Source organism: Manacus candei, unplaced genomic scaffold (genome assembly GCF_025592945.1).
Source record: "Manacus candei isolate 608988 ecotype Guabito, Panama unplaced genomic scaffold, ASM2559294v1 h1tg000048l, whole genome shotgun sequence".
Lineage (NCBI taxonomy): Eukaryota > Metazoa > Chordata > Aves > Passeriformes > Pipridae > Manacus > Manacus candei.
In genome coordinates this window covers 9,168,279-9,191,642 of record NW_026138096.1, presented here as the reverse complement: position 1 = coordinate 9,191,642, position 23,364 = coordinate 9,168,279, and the positions used below count along the sequence as shown (strand labels likewise).

Sequence of the window (23,364 nt, the reverse complement as noted above, 5' to 3'; positions counted from 1 at the left end):
AGTGGCACTGTTAAAATAGCTAAAAAACATTTCAACTTTTCTTCTGGGCACTTTTAAAAAGGATGAGGCAACACATGTATAAAGAATAACCTGCAGATGAATACTAGTGCTGCATAAAAAGGAAAAAGAAAAGACTTCGAATGAGTGTTTGAGAATTCTCAGGTGTGCTAAGATGCTTTCTGCCTCCTTAAAAGCAGAATTAGAAAAAAAATTTTTAAAAGAACATCTGTCTGGGGGCAGATAGGGTCTTCACAGACTTGTACTTGCACATGCTGCAGTCTTTGCTGTGTAAATATCACATGAGGTGCTCTGGGAAGACATTTCTGGTTTCAAGCAATTATCAAACTGGAAAAGTCACTCTCAGTTTTGCAGTTTCATTTCCAGTATTGTGCCGTAGTTTAATCCCTGTTACCTGTGTAAACAAGCAAGATGGAATGAGAGAGGAGCCACCCCTTTCCTCCTCCCAGTTCCACCAGTGTCCCCAAGCTCCCCCCTGCAAAGAGTTCCCTAAAGCTTGGAGAGCAGTGGCTGCCTGAGCACTGTGTATTACACAAAATGATGTATTTGGAGAAAATTCACTGTGCTCATCAAGCCCCTTCACAGACAATTCAGACAATGCAAAATTTTCCCCACATGCAGCCACCTCCTGTTCCCTCCTGCTTCATCTCTTGGTGCCCAGCAAATGCAACAGAGGTCAGACATTCCAAGATAACTTCCAAGGAAGGGTCAGTGAAACATACACACATTTAATTAAGGATTTCTAGAATATAAGCAAATACACAGCATTGTTTACAGTTTGCTACAATATAAAGCACAATAATACCTTAATTAGAGATAACAACTTTTCAAAATGCCAAAAACATTTTGAATTTTTCAAATTACCCACAAAATGAACACATTTTATTTTTGCACTGTGACACTTCCAACTGTTCTGCCAAATGTATACTGCTATAATTATGCTTTGCAATCACCAGCATCACCGGAGAGGGGGACAAAGAACAATATAATCAGTAACTAATTAAGCTTTCACATGCCTTGATACCATTTATCTTCAAGGGAAGAATCCTAAATGTTATTTTACAAATTGTGAAGTGAGATTAATATTAGCATCTCAGAGTGCCCCAAATCATGTCCTCATGCCTAAGTATAATTCACAGCTACAGGAGGAAGTTAGAAACCAGAATTTAACACCTGGCTTTTTCAAGGGACGATCTTCAACAGCAATTGAAATGTGCACGAAAATATAATTGCAAACAGCTTTGGGATTAAAAGCAAATATTCAATTTGATATTTAAGAAGTCACTGAAGGGAATCACAGGTACCTCAGAGACAAAATCATTTACTCAGCTACATTAAGAGAGGACTAATTGCTCCCAAAGTAATAGAAACAGGGGGGGGTTTTTGCATTGAGTATCAACTGAAATTTATCAGTACTACTCCCATACTATCCTTAGCTCACAAGGTGATAGGAAATCCAGTGCTGCCTGTTCAATCTGCTTATTTTGCATGATTAGTTACTAAAAGCAAGTGTGCAAATTGCCTAAAGGCACGGGGAAGCAGATCAACTCAAACAACATAGTACCTGCACAGTTATCCAACTTGCCAGAGCATTTCTGGTAACCCACGAACCCCACAGGAAAAGCTGTGTGCAACCCTGTGTCATGTTCCCAACGTGAGCATTTCAGTTTGGGGATCTGGTCCACACCATTAACTTTTCAAAACCTGAACTTCAACTTGTTATATCCCCTCCTCCAAGAGGGATAGAGACAGTGATGAAATGCTATATGGCACCACCAGAATGGCACTAGTGTTTCTTTATGGATAAAATAATATATTAATGTCTGCCCATCACATATTATGTTCAACCATTTATAAAAAAATACATATTTAGTAGTAGTTAGTAAATTATTGCAGCCTGTTTCTAAGTGAATTTGCAATAAAAATAAAATGCACCTGAAAAATAATTCTCTTCTGAGGGAAAGTTCAAGAGAAGAAAGCTATGTACAGACTGATGCAAAAAATAGCTGATAGAGAAGATAAACCACCTATAAAAGCTCATTACATTTCCTGAGCTTTGTAAAACATTATGCATATTTCCAAAATATAAAACACTTAGGTTGTTATCAAAGGCACATACATTAGAGACCTATTCTGAATATTTAATTTTTAAATCTGAACAGGACCATATGTATAAAAAAGCCATTCTATAACAAACCAGCCCCCTAGTTTTTATCCCACTTGACACAATTGCAGGGATAGCAATTTAAAATCATCAACCAGAGAGATGTGCTTACAAGCCTCAAAGAACATTTGGGCACACAGACACTCAAGAGCAGCACACAGCTCAAACACTTTAAAGAGCCAAATTGGGTTCCCATAACCATAAAATTCCAAGCATGTTTCCTTATCCATTGTTTCACCCCTTCTCCTCCTGACCATCTTCTGCCTTGTCTTCCCACTCTATTTTTCCAACCTGGCTATTTGTCTAGCACATGGTAAATGGGATTAGGAAGCAGAGGTGGCTAAAACAACTTTTTTCCCTATGTTTTTTTCCAACTGGATCAATTCCCTGCACTGCATGGCCGCACAGATTTCACTGTAGGATGCAGTGAATTGTGCAGAGCTGGGAAAAACAAGCCAGACAAAAGGCACTGATTAAACAGCATCACTAGATGTGAGCACGAAGCCTGGGGGAAGCCACTGCTATTTCAGTCACAGTGGCTGCTGGTCTGTCACCTCTGTCCCTGGCAACATTCCTTCCCACATCATCACAGACTTTCTTGCCCTCTTAAGTTGTTCTGCTGCTCAGTGTGAGCCCATAAGAAGGCTGAAATTGCACCGAGTGGGTTGAGTTGATCTGACTGCCACCAAAAGGGACAGGTTTCTCATTCCTCTTCAGAATTTGCTGATTCATCTGACTAACACAGGCCAAAATCAACCAACCAAAAAGAGTTAATATTCTCCATTTTTTATTGAAGAGTCAGATACAGAGACTTTAGGATGAGGACCCGAGACTGGGAGCCGAGAAGATGACCGTGCATTGCATCAGCACACTCCTCGATCATTTCTAGCTGATGCAACTGTAGAGCTGCCCAGAAAGTGGGGCAGCTTTCACGATTTCCCTGTCCTCAGCAGTCAGTTCCCCATTTCTCTGAGCAGGGATTAGTCTCCAGTGAGCAGATTCAACTGGCCACTTGGCCAACCAGTCTAGGTGGGACCTGGCAACCGTGGTTGGGCTTGGCCAGTTTTAGAAGAGACTAACAAGGAGATTAATCACCCAAACCCAATGTGGAACTGCACCCTTTGATACTTGGATAAAATGTCTCTTTCTCTGGCCACGTTGGGCTAAACAGTCCCAGCAACCCCCATTGACATTTTCCAACTCCCAGCAACCCCCATTGACATTTTCCAACTGCCCCTTCCATGCAACTGCTTTGTCAGCAGAACAGTGATCCGGACTGAGGAATTTACCTAAATGGAAAATATATCAACAAAAAAGGGTGTTTTCAGTATGAGACATCTTCTCAATGTAGCTCATTATACGGTCACACTCATATTGGCACAAAGGAAGGGGGAAAGACAAGGACAGAAATCATCTGCTCCCACGACGTGGTTGCCACGAAAGAGTCTGAAGACCAATGTGTGGAGGAGCAAATGTTTCACCTGCAGTTCACTGCTTCAGCATCAGACAGGATACAGAGACCATGTGCCCACAAGTCTGTACACTGACACCCAGAGTGTCAAAATGAAATTAACTCTTTTCTTGCATTTTAAAGAGGATCTAAGATCTCATTATAAAAATTTAGTCCAAATCATTCATGAATATTCTTACAAATAGTACACCTTATCCCTCGACCTGCTTTCACACCAGCTCTAAAAGCACATTTGCAGAGAATACCAGGAATATAAAATTTGTCATTTGTGACTTAAAGTAAAATGACATACCCTAACGATTATCTTCCTTTAACTAGAATTCAGGCTATTTTTATTAATATTCATTAAATTTGGGGGCCTTCTGCAATATTTTTTGTGTTTTGCTTTCACTTGATTTTTTTACTTCCTTTCAAGGATCAGATAGAGGCTCTTAAATCAATCTACATGGAGCAAGCCTGTAGATAAAGACCCTTGAGAGTACTATGTGGTCACCTTAGTCTTTTAAGATTGTTATTTTATAGAAAACCACAATCTGTCACAATGTCTGAGCAGAATGTTGTAAAATGCTAAGATGAAAGCAAACTCAACTGTAGAATAGTTCACACTCTACTTGCTTTTATTTGCCTAGATCTGTTTTCAGCATTTGTGCACAGTCAGTATCATCTCAACAGGAACTGCAACTCAATTAAAAATGCACTGAATGACCGAAAGAAAAGAGTTCCAGTCTTCAGAAACATCAGTAATCCACAAAATTAACACAGTTAACATTAGAAATTGAAATGCCCAACCTTCAAATATGCGATCCAGACGTTGCCGCTTCACTTTGTGTTTGTCCATTAGAGATGTAAGAGTGGAAGCTCAAAGAACGTCCCCACACAGCTTGGTGATGGTCTCCTCACACCAGCCACCAGTCAGAAATGCTCAGTCTTTTATAAACTTATTTTCACCTGTGAACAGAAAGATAAAATTACTAAACTTTAAAACACACCTTTTTTTTTTTTTTTGGCCCCTCTTTCCAGAAAGATGATCTACACGTATTCTAAAGAACTAAAAAAAAAAAAAAAAACAAAACCATAAAGTTCTTAAATCATATTAGGTAATGTGGTATTTCACAACAAACTGCTTTTTAAGCACAGAGAGATGCAAAGCACAGGGCACAGCTCAGACAAGTCGGTGTCGAAATGCTCCGAGACAGCTGCTCTTTTCTGCCTTTTGACTGTCAAATACTTTCTTGCCCTTTCACTGAACAACCCCCCAGCCAACACAGGTATCCTGGATGGGCACAGGCACATGATTCCCATAAAATGACAGAAATGTGTTCACCTGAAAGGAAGCTGGAAAGCCACAATTTTGCATCGCAAAGCTCGCAGGGAGAGAAAACGCTCTTTTCGTTCTTAACTTTTAAGCCCTCGATGATGAAGGAAACCAGAGTTTCAACTTGGGAGTTGAAGGAAACAGGTCAAGGGGCACAGACGCGAGGAAATGCATCATGGAGACAACACAGAATGCCAACATCTATATCAACCAAATGGCATTTAAAGCAGGTTTATGCATGACTAGGCAAGCTCTTTGGCAGCAAATACAGCTAAGCACTTTTCAGATCCCGTGTAGCTGGGCAAGACAGCGTGAGGGTATTGCAACAAGCAGTCTGCATTTCAAGCCAAACCACTGAGAAGCAGGAAGGGGGGGATGGGGTGAGAGGGAGGAAAAAAAATCCCTCAGTGACAGTCCAATCACAGCATTAGAATATAAAATGCACATGAGCAAGTGGACGGGAAAAAACAATCCAGATCCTCTAAAAAGCATAGTCAGAGCACCACTTTTATCCACCTTTAAATGTTTCAGCAGCCTTTGAGAAACAAACTCAGACCACACTGTATTACAAGCACAGTGCACACTAAACTGAGCCAAATAATCCACCTCCCTGTTCCTTTTTATTCCTGCTCAACAGCTTTCAACATCAGTGGATAGGATTAAATGGCCTTACAAGTGACTGAACCTAGAAATCTGCTTGTTTCTTTCTAGAGGCTCAGCTCTACTAAAACCAAACACAGGCACACTTCAACATATGATCAAGATTCATGCACTCTGAGTGAAATGATAAAAATATTTTGAATAGCAAGAACTGCACATTTGCATTAAAATAAGTATCTTTATCAGAGCTACCTGGCTTGGTGCATTTGGACTTCTAACAGAGATTTTTTCTTTGTGGGTTTGGGTTTTTTTCTCATTTAAAATGGAGTTAATGTGCAACATTCACCATGCTTTTAACACTCATTTAGCTTCATCCTCCTCTTCACTTTCCCCCTACACCTCTGTTTCTTTATCCTCAAATTCAAGATTCTTCTGATGTTTTGCATAATATCTGACTACAGCTGAATATAACATCCCATCATCTATAGAGTTGATGAAGAATGTAGAAACCCAGTTTTTTACTCTTTAAAAAACAAAAAGAATACTGTCATTTTTGAAATTCTCTTACATTTCCCAACGTTTATATTCTTCTAAAATACAACATTCTTCAATATTCAGTGTGGTTCTGTTACAAGACTGCATAAGCACTACATCAAACCTAACACTGCTTTTAAAACCTTAAAAGCCAACAATATAACCACCAGTCATTGCTGAAGCAACACCCTAAACTTGTGCAGAGGATCAGTCCTAAAATAGTCTTTAATTTATTTGCTTATCACTCCAATAACCACATAGAAAGATCTAAGGGATAAAACCCAAACCAGAACATAATGAACATTTTAAACACTAGTCTTGGTTTAAATTTTTATAGCTTATTTAATTTCCCATCTTGTAGAAACATATATGCCTGCTGGCCTCCTTGTGCTGTTTTGTTTATTCATTCAGCAAAAGATTTTTCCACTGTAGTCACTCTGCATGCAAAGCTGGATGACAGCTGTAAAAAACAGACCATCTGTAACTATTGACCTACCACTGAATGTGTCACCAGATGTTTTCTATCTGTCTACAGTAGCTTCAAAGCATACCATATAAATCAAGTAGGTTTTTTTCTTTTAAACATTGTTTAAAAAATATTTTATTGATAGTAAGTTGTCATAAGTTTAAAAAAAATTTGAGCAAAAAATTAAATTAACATGTTAACACCATTCTAAGTTGAACCCTCATACGGTTTTATTGTACATCGAGTTCCAACACAAAGAGCAGATGATGATATGGGAAGCATTTCCCAGCAAAACAAAGGCCTTATAATTATGGAAGCGTTAGTTACTGCAATTACCAAACCACAACATGAATAATTGTATTTGAGAAATTCACTAAAAATACAAGCACACTGCCTAATGAATTAAAAACCTGAACACCAAATACCAAAGAGTATTTAACATCAGACTTCTGTAGTTCAATATTTTAGGATAAAGTGAGAATCCAAGTGATTTACGAATATATATGTCAGGTAGTGGCTAAGATACCACCAATGCACGGAACCCTTCTAAGCAGCAGACATTTTAGATTAAAATATACTCGGTTGAAAACAATATTAGAGTTTTTTCTTTCAGTTAAGCAGAAGATTGCAGTGTATTTTTAAAGGGAAGATGCCTCTGGGCATTGCAGTCTGGAGCATTTCGCTCTTTCTTAAGAAAGGAAGAGCTTTACTCTTTCTGAGACTTCAAGATAAAAGGAAGAGGGATTCTCCAACATGTTTCTAGGAGAGTGAGCAAATCCTACAGGCTAAAACAGAAGTGATACAAATAAGTCAACTTTGATTTCAGTTTTCAAAACAGATAACACTGGTAATGAGTATAGGATAAACATTAGCTGTGACTGAGAAGATTTGAAGGAAGGTCCATTCAAAACCCATGATCTTGGGTGATCAGAGGATGAAAACGAAGCAAATTAAGAAATTTTTCCTCCTTTTTTTTTTCTTAAGAAGAGCAAGCCAGTAGGCTAATCATACACACAGAGTACATACGTGGGTTGAGACAAATTCCACATTATCAGGGAAGAACCCCTCTCAAACCCTGAAGGTTGCAGTGTGCGGTGCAGGACCATTTCCTCTGCATCAGTCTCATGGGAGAATTCTGCATGGACCAGATTGTGTTTCCACTGGACCTGAACAAGTGGGGAAAGCCTAACAGAAAAACTGGAGTGGGTCATTCATCGCCCCAGATTAGTTACCCCACTCGCAAAAATAGAGAGTAAACACATCTGAGCAGACTTTCACCTACAGAGCCAGAAACTGCAAAAGATGGATTTCTACCTTTGCCTCACTGCCAGTTGCAGGCAGAGATTTGTAGACCATCCCAAATCAGATGATAAAGCTTAAGAAATGCAAAACAGAAATGAAATTCACTGGTAGATCATTAATGCATTGAGAGTAAGGTCAGGAAGATTTGTGTTACCCTTGGGAATCTCAACCTTCACTTAATTTAGCCATTCTAGTACATGCTCCTTGGTCCAAAACTATATTGAGTTATTGAAATATTTTTTCTTTCTATTAACAACATCAAAAAGTATAATATAAGGCTATTATGAGTTTATATTCGAAATTGCAGAGCCATCAGTTTTGATGATCAAAAATTAGATCATTTTCCAAGACGACCCACACTAATGCTTTGCTCCTCCTTCCTTCCCACCCAAACCATTAACATTTCTATTTTCCATGACACCTCAGAAGCTTTGAAATGGCCACTCTGCACAGCCCTGGAAGCAACAAGTAAATACAATCAAAGTGTTGATTCTCATGTTATAAATATTTTAATTATCCCAAAGAATTATACATTTTGAAGTAACTGTTTGTTTCAGTTAGTAAACAGACCATCCAGTTCCAACCCTCCTGCCATGGGGCCATGGGCAGGGACACCTTCCCCTAAACCAGGTTGCTCAAATCCCCATCCAACCTGGTCTTGAACACTTCTAGTAATAAAGTCTCCACAACTTCTCTAGGCAACTGTTCCAGTGCCTCATCACCCTCATTATAAAAATGTCTTCTTAATATCCAAGTCAATGATACCTAAGATTTCCTGGTTAAACAGTCACAGTCATCAGAGCTATCAGAGAGATTCTGTGTGATAATCTGTGCTCCCCAGCTTGTGCAGCTAAAAGCAGAGCACCAGAGTACGAATTTAAGCCATACACTCTGAAATTCTGAACTCTATTTTAGGGACTCTTCTCTTCCCAAAGCATGAAGTAGTAAGCTTTTCTGCAAACCTAACTCCCTGTACAACCCACAAATGAGAATTACTCACTCTATAACAATTACTGATGTTCCTTAAAAGTTAAGTTTCAAGTTTCAGGTTTTCTCCTTGTTTGGTTAAAGGACAGGCTACAACTTATGCCAAAGAAGGTTTTCTTGTAGTCAAAGTCTTTACTAAATGGAAATTTATCTAAATTTCAGAATACTTCTCTAGTACAAAACAAAGTACCTTGTTCTTGGCAAAAGAGAGGATATCATCATGCTGATGAACAGCATGAAGTAAAACTATGTAAAAATTCTAAGAGAGATTTGTTTTATCTGAACATTAACTTAAAGATGTATTTACATAGTAAAGAGGTGAACTTTGTGAGGCTATGGCAAGAGATGAGCTCTAACTTAAAAAAGGAAAAATAGAGCTGATGACATAAGAGAGAAATGCTCTACTTGAAAAAGCTCTACAATTTCTGGTTGAACCTTTCTAATGTCAATAGCAGCAGTATTGGGTCTGTATAACACAAATCTTGGATCAGAGGAATGATGTTTCATAATGGAAGTTAAGTGATGCTTATGTCTCAAAGTTATACAATGGGTTACACCTAAACATAGAATAGAACTGAAAGATTAACATCTGAACTAATTTTTTTTCCTTTCTAGATTCCATTTCTAAAAGTATTATTACATGGTACTTATCAATAAAAGTTTGAAAAATGTCCAATTAAAGATATGGAGGAACCTCAAATAGAAGGATGGGTAAAAGAGGACAAATACTTTTGTTTGGGTGTTTCTTCAAAATGAAGCAAAAATTAGATTGTTACAACAACACTGGAATATCCTATTCTGAAGTTCTGGAGGACACTTTTGTTCTCATATTTCATATCCTTTTCTGGAGATCCTGTGACTTACACTAAAACCTTCTGCAGTATGAAACCATCACCTCACTTTCACCGTACTCAAAGCTATTCTTGCAAAGATTTAAGCTACACTTAAAAATAAGTATGGCCCATTGAGCAGAACAAAAAGAGATTAATCGCCAGAAGAAAAAGTATATGTCAGACTTTCTGTGCAAAAATTCACGTTATTCCATCCTGTCTTATAAAAACTAATACTGAATTAAGAAGGAAATATATAATTATATTTGTCTGTCAGCCAATTTATCTTGCCATTAAGTATGGCTAAACCACTTTGCCTTACCATTAGATGTCAGCACAGTCTAAGAGAAACTGTACAGGGAGCTTCAAGAACAATAAATTAATCACAAAAATGAAGCCATTACTGAATTAGACACCAAAAAGCCAGTTAGATACTCAGAAAAGGACTAAATCCCCAAATATTCTAAGGGCATTACCAAAACCTAAGATGCATTTATCTCAAAAAAGATGGAGGATTAGAAAAAGTGCCTGGACAGGCAGTAAGTATGGTCCAAGCCATGGAATAGCTTGCTGAAAAATCCCCCCAGCCTGAAGCTGATACAACTGTGGGAAATACAACAAATACATATAAAATACACACTATGTCTCAACTCAATGTCTAGGGAGCACACAGTGAAATAGCAAGTCAGAATATTAAAAACAACGGGAATCTTCATCATGGAGTATGTAATTAAATTGTAACATCTGGTGTCACAGGTATTGTGGATGCCAAAGCTTTAAGTGGTTCTTAAAAGGGATAAGACAAGTTTATGGAAAACCCATACTGATAACAGCCACAACACCAACCCAGATCAGAAATCCATAAGCTGGTAAATGCCAAAGGCAGGGAGAATGTCAGTGCGTGCTCTGTTCTCATACACAGCTCTGTGTTCCACTGCCCAAATGTCCCTTCAGCTCAGCACCCAACATTTGCCAAGAAATGAGATGCTTCATTTAAGAGCAAGAGCAGAACAAACACGATGCTTTCTTTAATCATACACCAGTGGCCACTTTTGGAGCCAGGACAGAGGGTAGAGGGACCTGCAGCCCCTTCTGACACACAGGCACCCCTTACATTCTCAGGAAATGCAGAGAGACTCCACTAAATGGGCTGATCCAGCCATGCAGAAAGTGAGGTCCCCAGTTCACAGGGATGCACAAAAAACATCCTAAGACAAAATAAAACTAAGACAAGTTAGTGCCACTATGGCCAAAAGATACTGATGGAATCATCAAGCTGACAGTGCCTGCAACATAGAGCCCCAGAGACATCTAGAAAATCAACAAAATTAAACAAATGCCAGTGCCATAGACTGCCAGTATATAGCAAGCTCTTGCAGCAACAAGTGTCCTTTATTACTGGCTTGTTTTCCTTGTCAGTGTAGTTTAAACTTCCAGCCATCAGATTTTCTTGCAGCTTTGCCTGACAGATGGAAGAACTCCTGATGTTCTTTGCACAGGTACCTCTCAGGTGTCACCAAGCCATCCTTTGACCTCCTTGCAGACACCAAGGTCCTCAATACTCCCCTAGAACATCAAGTTTCTGATCCTACATTGTGTCAAACCTGTGCATCTTTAAATTCACAAGCAAGTCACTAAAGTACTGGTGTGCAAGTGCTAGAACAAGGCAAAGCCTTTCAGGAGCAGTTGCATCAATATCCAATGCAGAAGAACCTTTACCAGTCTCCTTCACAATCCTTGGATTACTCTGGGGTCACATCAAGAAGAAAAGAGTTTGCTTCAGCAGTTTTTTCATCACCAGAGCAAAGCCAGTTCTTTTTTTGGGTGGGGTTCTCTGCCCCACGAGTAGAGCCAATTCTGTACTCATTCTGTATTTATGACCTGAAATCTGAATAAAATTTCACAGAATCACCCAGGTTGGAAGATACTTCCAATATCAAGACCAACTATCAACCCAACATTACCATAATCACTCCTAAACCATAATCCCCAAGTGCCACATCCAGGCAATTCTTGAAAACTTCCAGAGGTGGTGACTCCACCACCTCCCTGGGCAACTCACTCCAATGCCTGACCTCTCTTTCGGTGACAAAATGTTTTCAAATACCTAATCTGAATCTCCCTTGGTGCAACTTAAGGCCAGTTCCTCTCATCTTTTCACTTGAGACACAGAGAAGAGGCCGACCCCCTTCACTACAACCTCCTTTCAGGGACATGTCGTGTCCCCTCTGAGCCTCCTCTTCTCCAGAATAAACATCCCCAGTTCTCTCAGCTGCTCCTCTTAGAACATGTCTTCTAGGCCCTTCACCAGCTTATCAGAGTAAACTTGATTGCTCTGCAGCACTTCTCTTTTTTTTTTTTAACACATCAGCAGTTTTTACTCTATTTATGAGTGAAGGTATTTTTTCCTGTTGATAAGAATGTTCAAAATAAAGCCAAGAACACCCTTTGTCAGCACACCACTAAAAACAAAGGTTATGGGCTTTTGACCTATTGTCCATTATTTTTTAATACCGTGGTATACTTCCTGTACTATTCTGTCTTTAATTGCTTCAGCACCAAACAAAATGTCTTACAAAATAATAATCATAAGCCCTTATTTTTATGGCACAGGACTGTCAAATGGCCTTTTTGACAGGGAATATGGTAAAAACAGTAGAAGAGGTTATGACAGTAATTCTGTCATTAGAAGCTTTTTATGAGGTATTTGTCTTCACCATAAGGTTTTTCTCCCAGAGCTTTTTTTCCTTAGCAGCATTCTCTCTCAATTATACATCTGTCCACAAGCCAAAAATTACTCACTGCTGAAAATGAATTACTGCAGATGTGTATGACTACAGACAGATGGGAAGCATCTCTGCTGTCTCAGATTTCTAGGTCATGAATAAAACTTCATTGAAAAACTCAAGCTATTAGAAAATTATTAAAGTGTAGCAACCCTTTTTAAGTAAAATTTTAAGTAAAATTGAAATTATATCCTTACTGTCAGAAAACATTCACTTACTGAGCAATACTACAGCTATGCTTCTCATCAAACAATATTTCTAAAAACTTCCATTTCAGGTATTCAGCACAAGTTTCTTCAGAAAGACCATTGTGAGAAGCCTCAGTCTCAGTCATGAACAGCTTTAAAGGAAAGGGAAATGAAGAGACGGGTGTGATTTTTCTAAGATCATGAATCTGATTCACTCACATGTCCAATTCCTGGCTTTGCCCCTCACTCTCTGACCTGAGAAATTTGACCTGATGGCTTCATCCTCCAATTTCCCCCTCCACTGCTTTGGTTTGTAAAGGAACACAGATACACACACACACCAGAGATACTGCCCGGAGATACTGTCAGACCTCCTGCTTTACAAAGTACTTTAAAACTTCCAAATGAAAACCATTTAAAAATGTCAAATAAGTGGGTTGTTGGATCAGTGTTAAAGTAATCACCTCTGCATTTTTTGAAACCTGAAACGAAAGAAAATGACGCTGAAAGAAGATCAATCTCCATTCATTTTTTTGTGAACAGGCTGAAGAGCCGGAAGCCTCCTCCCATTTTGGAGAGTTGGATAGAAGAGACAGTAACTGTGTAAGTGAATGAAACACAGTCTTAGGGATTTTGAGAGACAACAGCAGTGAAACTGAATTGCCTTTAATTCAAAACACAAGATTATCATTATTTGAATCAAACTTGAATGAATAATACGTATTTAATATTTTAATGCACCTGAGAAAGCATAACAGGATGCAAGGTATTAGTCATCACTCGTGACAATAAAAAGGCTAATGCCTTGCTTAATGAATTCTCTAGCAAAGGAAACAATTACTGGTGCATTTCATGAATCTCTATTGCTAGAAAGGATTCGAACCAGCAGGGAGAAAAGATTACTTTTAACCTTTCATTGATTTATCGACCCTTTTTTTTGTGTCTCCAAGAAAGACACAAACCCACATCAAAATGCCAGGCACATGGACTGAGTGCCTACTCCATGTGTGAAACTGGTTCCTCTGTCATAGATCTACTATTAGGAGTAGCCCATGGATATCCAAAAACCTGTGCTTTACAGATTTAAACTACTGATTAAAAAAAAAAAATCATATGTTTGTTCAGCAAAAGAGTGGGGAAGAAAGAAACATTTATTCTGAAAGTAAATAAGAAATCACATCTAAAGGCATTTAGGTTACAAATTTAGTTAAGGTTAATTAAGTTTAGACAAAGAACTGCAGATGCTGTGTTGTTTTTTTTTTCTCTATACCAAAAAGCCTCATATGTTGGATACTACAAGTCCAGAGGAAGCCACTAAAGTGATGAGAAGGCTGGAGCACTTCTGCTATGGAGACAGGATGAGAGGGCTGGGGTTGTTCAGCCTGGAGAAGAGAAGGCTCTGGGGACACTTTGGAGCCCCTTCCAGTACCAAAAGGGGCTCCAAGAGAGCTGGAGAGGGACTTTGGACAAGGGCACAGAGGGACAGGACAAGGAGGAATGGCTTTAAACTGACAGAGGGTGGGGTGAGATTAGATTTTGGGAAGAAATGCTTTACTGTGAGGGTAGTGAGGCCCTGGCACGGGGAAGCTGTGGATGCCCCATCCCTGGAAGTGCTCAAGGTCAGGTTGGATGGGGTTTGGAGCAACCTGGTCTAGTGGAAGGTGTCCCTGCTCACAGCAGTAGGGTTGGAACAAGATGATCTTTAAGGTCCCTTCCAACCCAAACCAGTCCATGATTCTATGGATATGTGCACTCGTGCTGCTGTAAGAAAGCACATTCAGTACTGGGAAAACACTTTTTGAGATTGAATACTTTCCACTTGAAGAGTAAACTGTATAATACTTTAATATTATGATTGTGCTTTATTTCTTCAAAATTACTTTTATCTCTAAGAAGAATTCTAGTGAAGTAACTTTATGCAAACAAGGTCAATACGATTCTTGGTCACATTTTTCATTTTCCCCATATTACTGCCCTGTGGCAGCAACATACCACCAGTATCACAACAACATAACCCTCAGAATATAAACAGCTGTGATGTGTAGCTCTAGATCTATAGTGATAGACTGGATACACCTGAAATCCCTCATGTAAGGCATCTTTAAGCCAAGAAAGTATAAATCCTTCCTATAATACTTTGTGTTAATTAGAATACTCATAATAGATTTTAAGAAAGGAAGTTTCACCCATTAGCTACTGCAGATAAGTTTTGCTCACTTACTAGAAGAAGAAAGAATAAAACCAGACAGAGACACTTTGCATGATTGGACTTCCAGAGTCTGTGTTTCCAGTCATGCTTTGTTTGAAAACAGAAAATACCAAGAATAAAGCTTTGCTCCTATAGTTCCTACTCTTCAGACTATGGCAACTCATTCCAGTCAGAACAAAAGATACCTGGTCTGGGTATTCATCTTATGCCTGCTAAGGCACCCTGGTAAAACTGGATTTTTTAGTAGCACATAAATTAAAAATTATTTTTTAAAAAATTTGTACATTGCCATATATAAATTACATGTGTTTGGTTTTTGATATTTTTGTTTTGTTTTTTTTTTTTAATGCAGTACAAATGCTGGACCATTGCCTTTCCCCAGTTAAATGAGAAGAAAATTTCCCTCACCTAAACATAGTAAAATGGTAAATATCAAATGCATTTCTCAGAAATCAATATTTAAAAGATTATAAATTGTGCAATTTATACCTGATCATTATTAATATTTAGTGATAGCATTTCCACATTTCTTTGACATTTCTGATACATAATTCTACTGTATCTGGTACATAAATACTTTGGAAGTCTGGAGAGTCAAAAAACCTAAACTTCTTTATGAACAGGTATAACTACACTAAGAATAAAAAAGATTTTTCAAGTGTAACACTAGACATTGGCAAAATGTCTTCCCTCTTTATTAAGCAATAAAGGCAATATAAGATGAAGAGATCAAACAAGTGGTAAGTTCAATTTACACTCTTTATGTTTTAATTCAAGCCATCTTTGTCAAACTTTGCACCTTTACCTACAATCCTATAAACCACAGAACAGTTTGGTTTGGAAGGGACCTTTGAAGATGATTTAGTCCAACACACATACCCCCCCATGATGATCAGGGACACCTTGGACTGCACGGGGTCACTCAAAGCCTCATCCAACCTGACCTAGAACACCTCCAGTGATGGAGCATCCATGGATGCAGAACCAAACCAAAGATGTTGCATTTTATAGATCAAAACCAGTTTGCAAGTGCTGTAAATTGTAGCTATAAAACCACCAACTATTAGAATACCTATTTGGCAAAACAGAAAATACTACCAAACTACAAAAATACCTACCAGTTTAATGATCAGATTATTTCTTACTGTGGTTCCCTCCCCCCTGGACTCCTGGAAACAGCTATCCAGCCTTGAAGGTATCACTGACCAACTTCCCACAATCAACTTTCATACTCGACTAGAGAAAGTGTTTAATTAGTAATTCTTTCCCCCACATTTTGGTGTCAGTGTCCAACTCCTGCCATGACATTTCATTAAGAAGTTTCCAGCCAACTACACTCCCCTCTCCATCACAGTAGCACAGCCCACTTCCACACCTTGCTCAACTCTAAAAGCAATCTCCAGTGCAATTACAGGAGTTGCTTATGCACAAGATGAATGCTGGTGGTTAGGATATTGTATCCTTCAACACCATTAAATGTGGGGAAACAAAGAATTAAAAGTACAGTTAGATAGTTCCACACATCTGAAGCTGGCTGACAGTTGTGTATGATATCATAAATTGTAACCAATACCAGCACCCGCCACCCATTTCACAAACTGATTATGATTTGTCTCTATTCATCATTTAAGCTCATCCACTCATTCTTTTATTCAGTAGTGGGAAGGCAGAGAAGTCACTACAGGATGCTTTGCTATGGAGTTCTGCAAAATTTGCTTTCAGACACACAGTTTTTCAACTGGATTTTCCTCTCTTCTGTTCCAAGACAGTGCTGAGATGTAGTCTCTCTCAAGAGAACGAACATTAAAAACTTACACTTCAGTGAAAAACTTTGTCTTTCCTGTAAAACAAACCTGAAATTCTCAGAAGGGGACAAGCAGGCACTGAGATCATTAGGTAGGTGTTAGAAAACTTAGAAAGCTGCTTCACACTCACATTAGAATGCAAGATCCCTACATTATGTACACCAATAATCTGGCATAGTGAGTTGGTCCAAATGCATCAAACTCTAGTTTTATTCCAAAAAGGTTTTAGTGCAACTACATTCATCACAGTATCTTGGTTTCTTTCTGTGATATAACTAATGTGGCTATAAATTTTTACAGTTTATGTTTTCTCATATCTGGGAAGAGAGCTCTATGTGCAGCCTGATATTTTTAGTTTCCTTATTTGAACATATATGCTGGTTTGTATCTGTTACAGAAGAAAGATCAAGCAAGTGCACTTGGTAGCTGGTCTGGAAAGTGATAAGACTGTAACAGACTTTAATGGAATTCATTTCAGTCCTATGCTACACCAGGAAACAAAATTTCCAGCCCATATTAACTTGCAGGTTGGCTCTTCCTGATTACTCTAGAACGCTCCTGCTACTCAAGAGGGCAGTTTAAAACTTCTAGATAAGAAACTATTTCAAGTTCATAACATTTTACATCTTGAAGATAAGGCCAAAGTTGTGAATATAATCTTCTCTCAAAATCTAAGTAGAGACTTCAAAAAATATGTAAAAAGAGTGAAAGCTAGACATGGTCAAAGCAGTTTGCATGCCTCAAGAATTGTGTTCCTTAATTCTGGAAGAAAGCTGAAGATGTGAGACAGAAGTATCATTGCACATTATGTGCAGCACCCAAGCTACTGTTCCACTCTCAAACCTTTTAACCCATTATGAGGCAGGTGACTGTAACTGCAGAATTATTCCTCGTAGGAATCTTCATAGAGGAGAAGTGGTGATGTCAAACTATGTCAGTATATACTGAACATGCTTCCTTAAGGAACTCTCTGACTGTATTGATCTCCTGTCAGAGAGAAGAGTGACATTTCTTGCCTATAAGAATGTCATACTGTCACTGGGAATGAGAGGAGACATCAACTCCCCACCCATCAGCAGGTCCCTCAGTACCTGTGCTGCTTTTCCAAGGCACACTCTGCCATAATGCTGACTTTTAAAAAGGTCTGGATAAAAATTGACATCATTCAGATCAACTGATTTCTGGTATACTGTGAGCTCTTCCAGTAATGTCAAATGAATGATATCTGGCTGGAGTCAGAGTACTTGGTGAAAAAACAGGGGTTTGCAGTATTGCATCCATAATGAAAACCAGACATATTCCAGGAAAAACTCACTGTGTTACTTTTGACTATCAGTAGTACAAGTTGTTTGTAACTCTTCCACTGGCCAACTACTCCACAAATTTCCCTCATGGGGTGTTCATCAGAAGATCTGCAGGGATCACTGCACAAAAATGCTGCTCCTGGAATCTGCTTTCATACCTGGGAAACCTCAGTAATTCAAAAAGTAATTCCTTACTTTTTGAGCTTCACAATACTTGATGTCCTCTCTTCCCTGCACTACATCTTCCTCACCTGCTCCTCAAGATGACTCCCAAACTTTCCACAGGGTATTGCTGACTCCTCCTTGCTCTCTCATAGCTCTTAGTTTCTCAGTGAGGAAAACAAAGCTCCCAAACCCTGCAAACTGCCTGGATTATCCACTCAGTTCTCTGTAAGGAGATGTAAGAACTGAGTGAAACTTTGGTTCTCCTTTTAAATATGGGAGTTTGTATGGATGTGACTCAGTGCTGGTTACCAACTTTCCTTCCCTAGCATTACCATCTCCACTAAAATACTTGGAACTGTTTCAGAGCTTAACATTAGACCCTAAATAGCAAGATGACATTTTCTTCAGAAAACAAGGGAGAAAAAAAAACAAAAACGTGACTTTTTGAAAAACCAAATTCAAACTTCAGAAGAGACAGTCCCAATGTTCCCTCTAAAACAAATACTAGGAGATGCTAAAATTACACTTTTACTAAAAAAGAAAATACTTTCCTCCTTGAGTTGCATAGCAATTAATTGTAATGCTCTACAGAAAGAAGGAAAAAATTACTTTCTACCTCCAAAAATGTATCTGCCATCCCTTTTACAGAGAACTCTGAGTTGCCTAACCCCAACTTTCATGAATTGTTATTTGGGCCAAAATAGTATGAGTAACTCAAATACAGAGGTCAACAGCCAGCAGACCAAGCGTGAAGAAAAACATAAAAGGCATCCATGGTTGAAGAGAGGTTGAGGCAACTTTACTAAACCATATCTGGAGTACAGTTAAAATGGCAGCAATGCCAAAAAAAATCCTGTAAGAGATATCCTGACTCAAAAAAGTAAGCAAGTAGGCAACAAAATAAGTCTCTGTTTTTAAGAAACCCACTTAAAACAAGTAGACTTAAAGAAAAATCAAGTGGTCCACAACATGACCATAGGATTTTCATATGTAAAGAACCAAGCGTGCAGAGAACACCTTAATGGTCTCATTACTAACACTATGATTTTCATGTTTTAATTTATTGTACACATAAAGGAGTTTTAAAATATATTTAATAGTTATGAAATCTGCATATATGAGAAAAACATGGGAACCAGGGCCCTAATAATGTCGGCCTTGCTTTTGTTGCTGGTATTATTTCTTCAGAAGCAGTTCAAAGACTGCCCACAAAACATAAAGACCCTGCAACCTTTTCTTGAATATTTGAATATCAGGTCTCCCTATACATAATTAGATTTGAAAACCTAAATGTCTTTTGGTTGAATAAATAACATCAGAAGTTCAAGACTCCAAGACGAGTATATTTGCAATTATATTACAGTTCAAAAACCAAATGAAAAATTGTTCTCTGAAAAATAAAGTCTTAAAATAGACCAAAGTACACCATGTGCTTATGTTTTATCTGACAGTGTTGCATATCTGGATTGAGATGGTTAGCTTCTCTGTGTCAAGATCTAGATGAAAATTATCTGTATAAAGGGAGTAAAATGTCAAATTCTGAATTATCTGACAATTCTACAACAGATGGCCTAAAATATTAGTGATTCAGTTGTCGCTGGCATTGGGTCAGTTCTTTACTTGTTAATTAGGGACCTTAATTTTGAACTACAATTTTGCTAAAAAATGCCCATCAGGGCAAAAAAAAAATTAGAAAATGCATGGCTAAAGATTTTCGAAAGCTTGCTCTCCATTAGTGCAAGAATTTCCATTCTGATTGATTAATAAAATTCCAGGTTGGGGAGAAAACTTCCACTCCTGGTTGTTTTAATAAGATCCAGATCTTGTCTTTAGTAAATACTGGCAGTGTGCAAGTGCAGAAGTGCTCAACCTTATCCATTTCACTATCTTTCAGAGTTTAAGATGCTCAGAGAGCAAATGTTCAGCCTCTTTCTCCTAGAGTGCACAGTCTGGGTTTGGAAAGCAAGTCACAGGAGAGGTGACAGGCAAGTACTTTTGCTCTGCAAAAGAGATATCCAGAGTCAGTCCTTCTCCACCACAGACTGGAGCATCATTTATGTCACAAAGCTGAGTTTGTCCTTCTCCTCCAGACAGGACCTGCCCCCCTGTGTGCCACTGCTGGATCTCCGTATCTCCTCTTCCCTCCTGCAGTTGAAAACAGAACATTTCATCTTGTCTAACTTCCAAGTCCATCACAAGTTGTCTCAGGGCAGCTTTAGCACCCAGAGAAAGGTCCTTGTCACGCTCTCCCACATCCTGACTTGGGAACTGTCCCAGCAAGGAGGTGAAGGATTGCCATGCCACGGACTTCAAAAACATTTCACACTTCTCCACACAAACAGATCCTTACATTGGAATCAACTCAGGAAAAGTGAAATGCCTGCAAGAGATAAAATCCAGTATTTGCTTGCTCATTAAAGCCAACATCATCCTAAATTATACTGAAGTTATTCTATAACTGAGGAAAACCAAATATCAAGTAACAGCCACACAACAACAACAAAAATATCTCTCCTTGGTATTTTCTTTCCATTGGCATGTCCTCTGTGTGGAAATACATTCCCCCAAATCACTTCCTCTAAACCAGTCCATGTTCATGCTGGTGATGAGACCCTCACCAGCACTTACCACTGGGAGAAGTTCCACAAACAATTTGAAGCTAAAGATTGTTCCCTCCTGAAGCATCAATTTTTTTATCTGTTGCTTTGAAATCTATATGCAAGAACACATAAGGGTTGGCAACTATACAACTGGGTATTTATAAACTCTAAAAATGTTAACATATGTTAGAAAGCAAAAACAATTTGCCAGTAAATAAGCTTTCGCTTCCCATTAGATGTACATTCCCTGAAAAAAATACAATTAGGCAGTAATCAGCCTTGACAATATATATTTAAATATAAGAAAAAATTACTTTTTTTAATAGGAAGAACTGAAATTTTGAGTGAGTATGAGATTTTCCAGTATTTCTATGCAATGACAGATATAACAGTAGCCAGAAGATGCATTCAAAGAAACTAGAAATATTGAGCTTAGAAATCTAACTTTTATAATTTCTTTACAGCTGAAGACCCAAACACTGCTCTGAAATACCATGGAACTCTGCTTTGCATTTAAATATCAGAGGTATCTTTGACTTCTGCATAAGGCAAACACAGCAACTTCAGACCTTTTAAACCAAGCTTTGACAAGTATTTCACTTCATTTGGAAGCTACACTTACTGGCAGCTTAAATAAAACATTTTTATAAGTACAACAATCAACTTTTTTAAATGTGCCCTTTTAAAATAAATGCTTCTTGACACATTGCATTTGGGTTTCTATCCACGTAGAAGCAGTTCTTTAACATTGTAACAAAAGCTATCTAGAAGCAATTCTAGAAGTTACGTTGGTCAGACTGGGCAGTGGATAAAATTGTTGTTTCTTTGCTTTTTATTTAATGTTAGATTGGCCATTTCTAACAGGCTGTGCTTGCCCCAGTGGGCAAAGCTGAGAAGGGCACAGCACACACACAATGGGTTCAAAAAGCAGCAAAGCATCTGCCACTGTTCCCAAAGTGAATCACAATTCTAGTTCTTAATACTCTACTGCTTATTAAAAATATCAAATTTGACAACACTGGAAAAAAAAAAAACGAAAATTAAGAATCAATAAAACCTCTTATAATGCTGAAAACAAACAAGTGCCTACAGATCCAATGTGCAGTTTTTTGATTGCAGATGTAGGATAGTTTTTACTGCATCTCCTAAGGACTGAAAGAGCTATGGCATAAATTAATAATAGTGAGTCTATAAAGGTTGAATTGATACTGACATCTTGGATATTATTACTGTAAATGACAGATTAATGGACAAAGGCACAAGATCCCAAAAGTAGTCCTAGATATTTAATTACTAGGAAGTAACCAATAATCATATTAATTAGCACAGTTAAAAATCCCATCGAGCAGTAAATGATTTCAAAGGAAATTTTGGCTATAACAATGACAAGTTAAGTAATAACTTTGGCCGATGCCAGCACAGAATAAATGATTTAATGATCCCCATAGAAAGTTTTATTTTACTGAGATCAATATCTGACCCCTATTATACACTAAAAGCCATGCCTAAAACCAATTATAAGAACTATTCTTGGGCCTTTCAATTACAAAGAAATTTCCTTCTCGATTGTCATTCCATCAAAATTAAATAGATAATATGGAACTAAATGCATCTTTTTGGCATCTCAAGAGCAATAGCAACTATTGATATTTAAACATTTTACTAAAAAAATACCTAAGTCTTCAGTACTCAGTTTCCTGGATTATTAAAAAAAACCAAAATCAAAGCATTTTGCAGCAGCATGTATTTCTAAATGCAACATATTATCATCACTAAGTCAATCACAGAACGGTTTGGGTTGGAAGGGACCTTAAAGATCTTCTTGTTCCAAACCCTGGCCATGGGCAGGGACACCTTCCACTATCCCAGGTTGCTCAGAGCCCCATCCAGCCTGGCCCTGAGCACTGCCAGGGATGGGGCACCCACAGCTTCTCTGGGCAACTTGTGCCAGGGCCTCCCCACCCTCACAGTAAAGAATTTCTTCCATATATCTGACCTAAACTTCCACTCTTTCAGTCTGAAGCCATTACCCCCTGTCCTATCACTACAGTTCCCAATCAATGAATATCAATAGCAAGAATGATTTAACACTAACAAAAATTAAACGTCGTGAACTTAAGATTTCACATCACTGAAAGTGTATTTTTAAAACATAATCACTTTCAAACTTGACTTTTATCAAATGTAACTGAGACTTCATGCAAAATAAAGGGGTTTGTGATGAACAGTAACTTTTTATAGTAAAGCTATAGAGTTGTTCTCTACCTTTCTGAAACACAGGAAAAACTTCTCCACTGAAAGGATGGGCAGGCACTGGAACAGGCTGCCAAGGTGGAAGCACCATCCCTGGAAGTGTTCAAAAGATGTGTGGATGTGGCACTTGGGGACATTATTTGATGGTGATTACAGTAGTGCTGAGTTAAGGGCTGGACACGATGATTCAATGATTTTGGAGGTCTTTTCCAACCTTAATGATTCTAAGATTTTTAGAAATAATAGTCTTAAGTCTGACTTTTGTAGAAACAGAATTTTTTATCTAAACATGATGGAAGGCTTTAACTGTAAAAAAATTATTCCCATGTGTCAAAATTGATAATTTTTAATCAATAAATTATTTTTT

General features: G+C 38.2%; 1 protein-coding gene across 4 annotated transcripts in view; it reads right to left on the bottom strand.

Moving 5' to 3' along the window:
- Positions 1-23,364, bottom strand: part of CTBP1 (C-terminal binding protein 1) — a 237,817-nt gene that overhangs the window by 176,789 nt on the left and 37,664 nt on the right. For all 4 annotated transcript variants that reach the window (XM_051798600.1, XM_051798597.1, XM_051798598.1 and 1 more), the window contains exon 2: positions 4,443-4,601. In XM_051798600.1, the coding sequence (XP_051654560.1) occupies positions 4,443-4,491 (49 nt within the window). In that variant the 5' untranslated portion in view covers positions 4,492-4,601. The remainder of the gene's footprint in view (positions 1-4,442; positions 4,602-23,364) is intronic.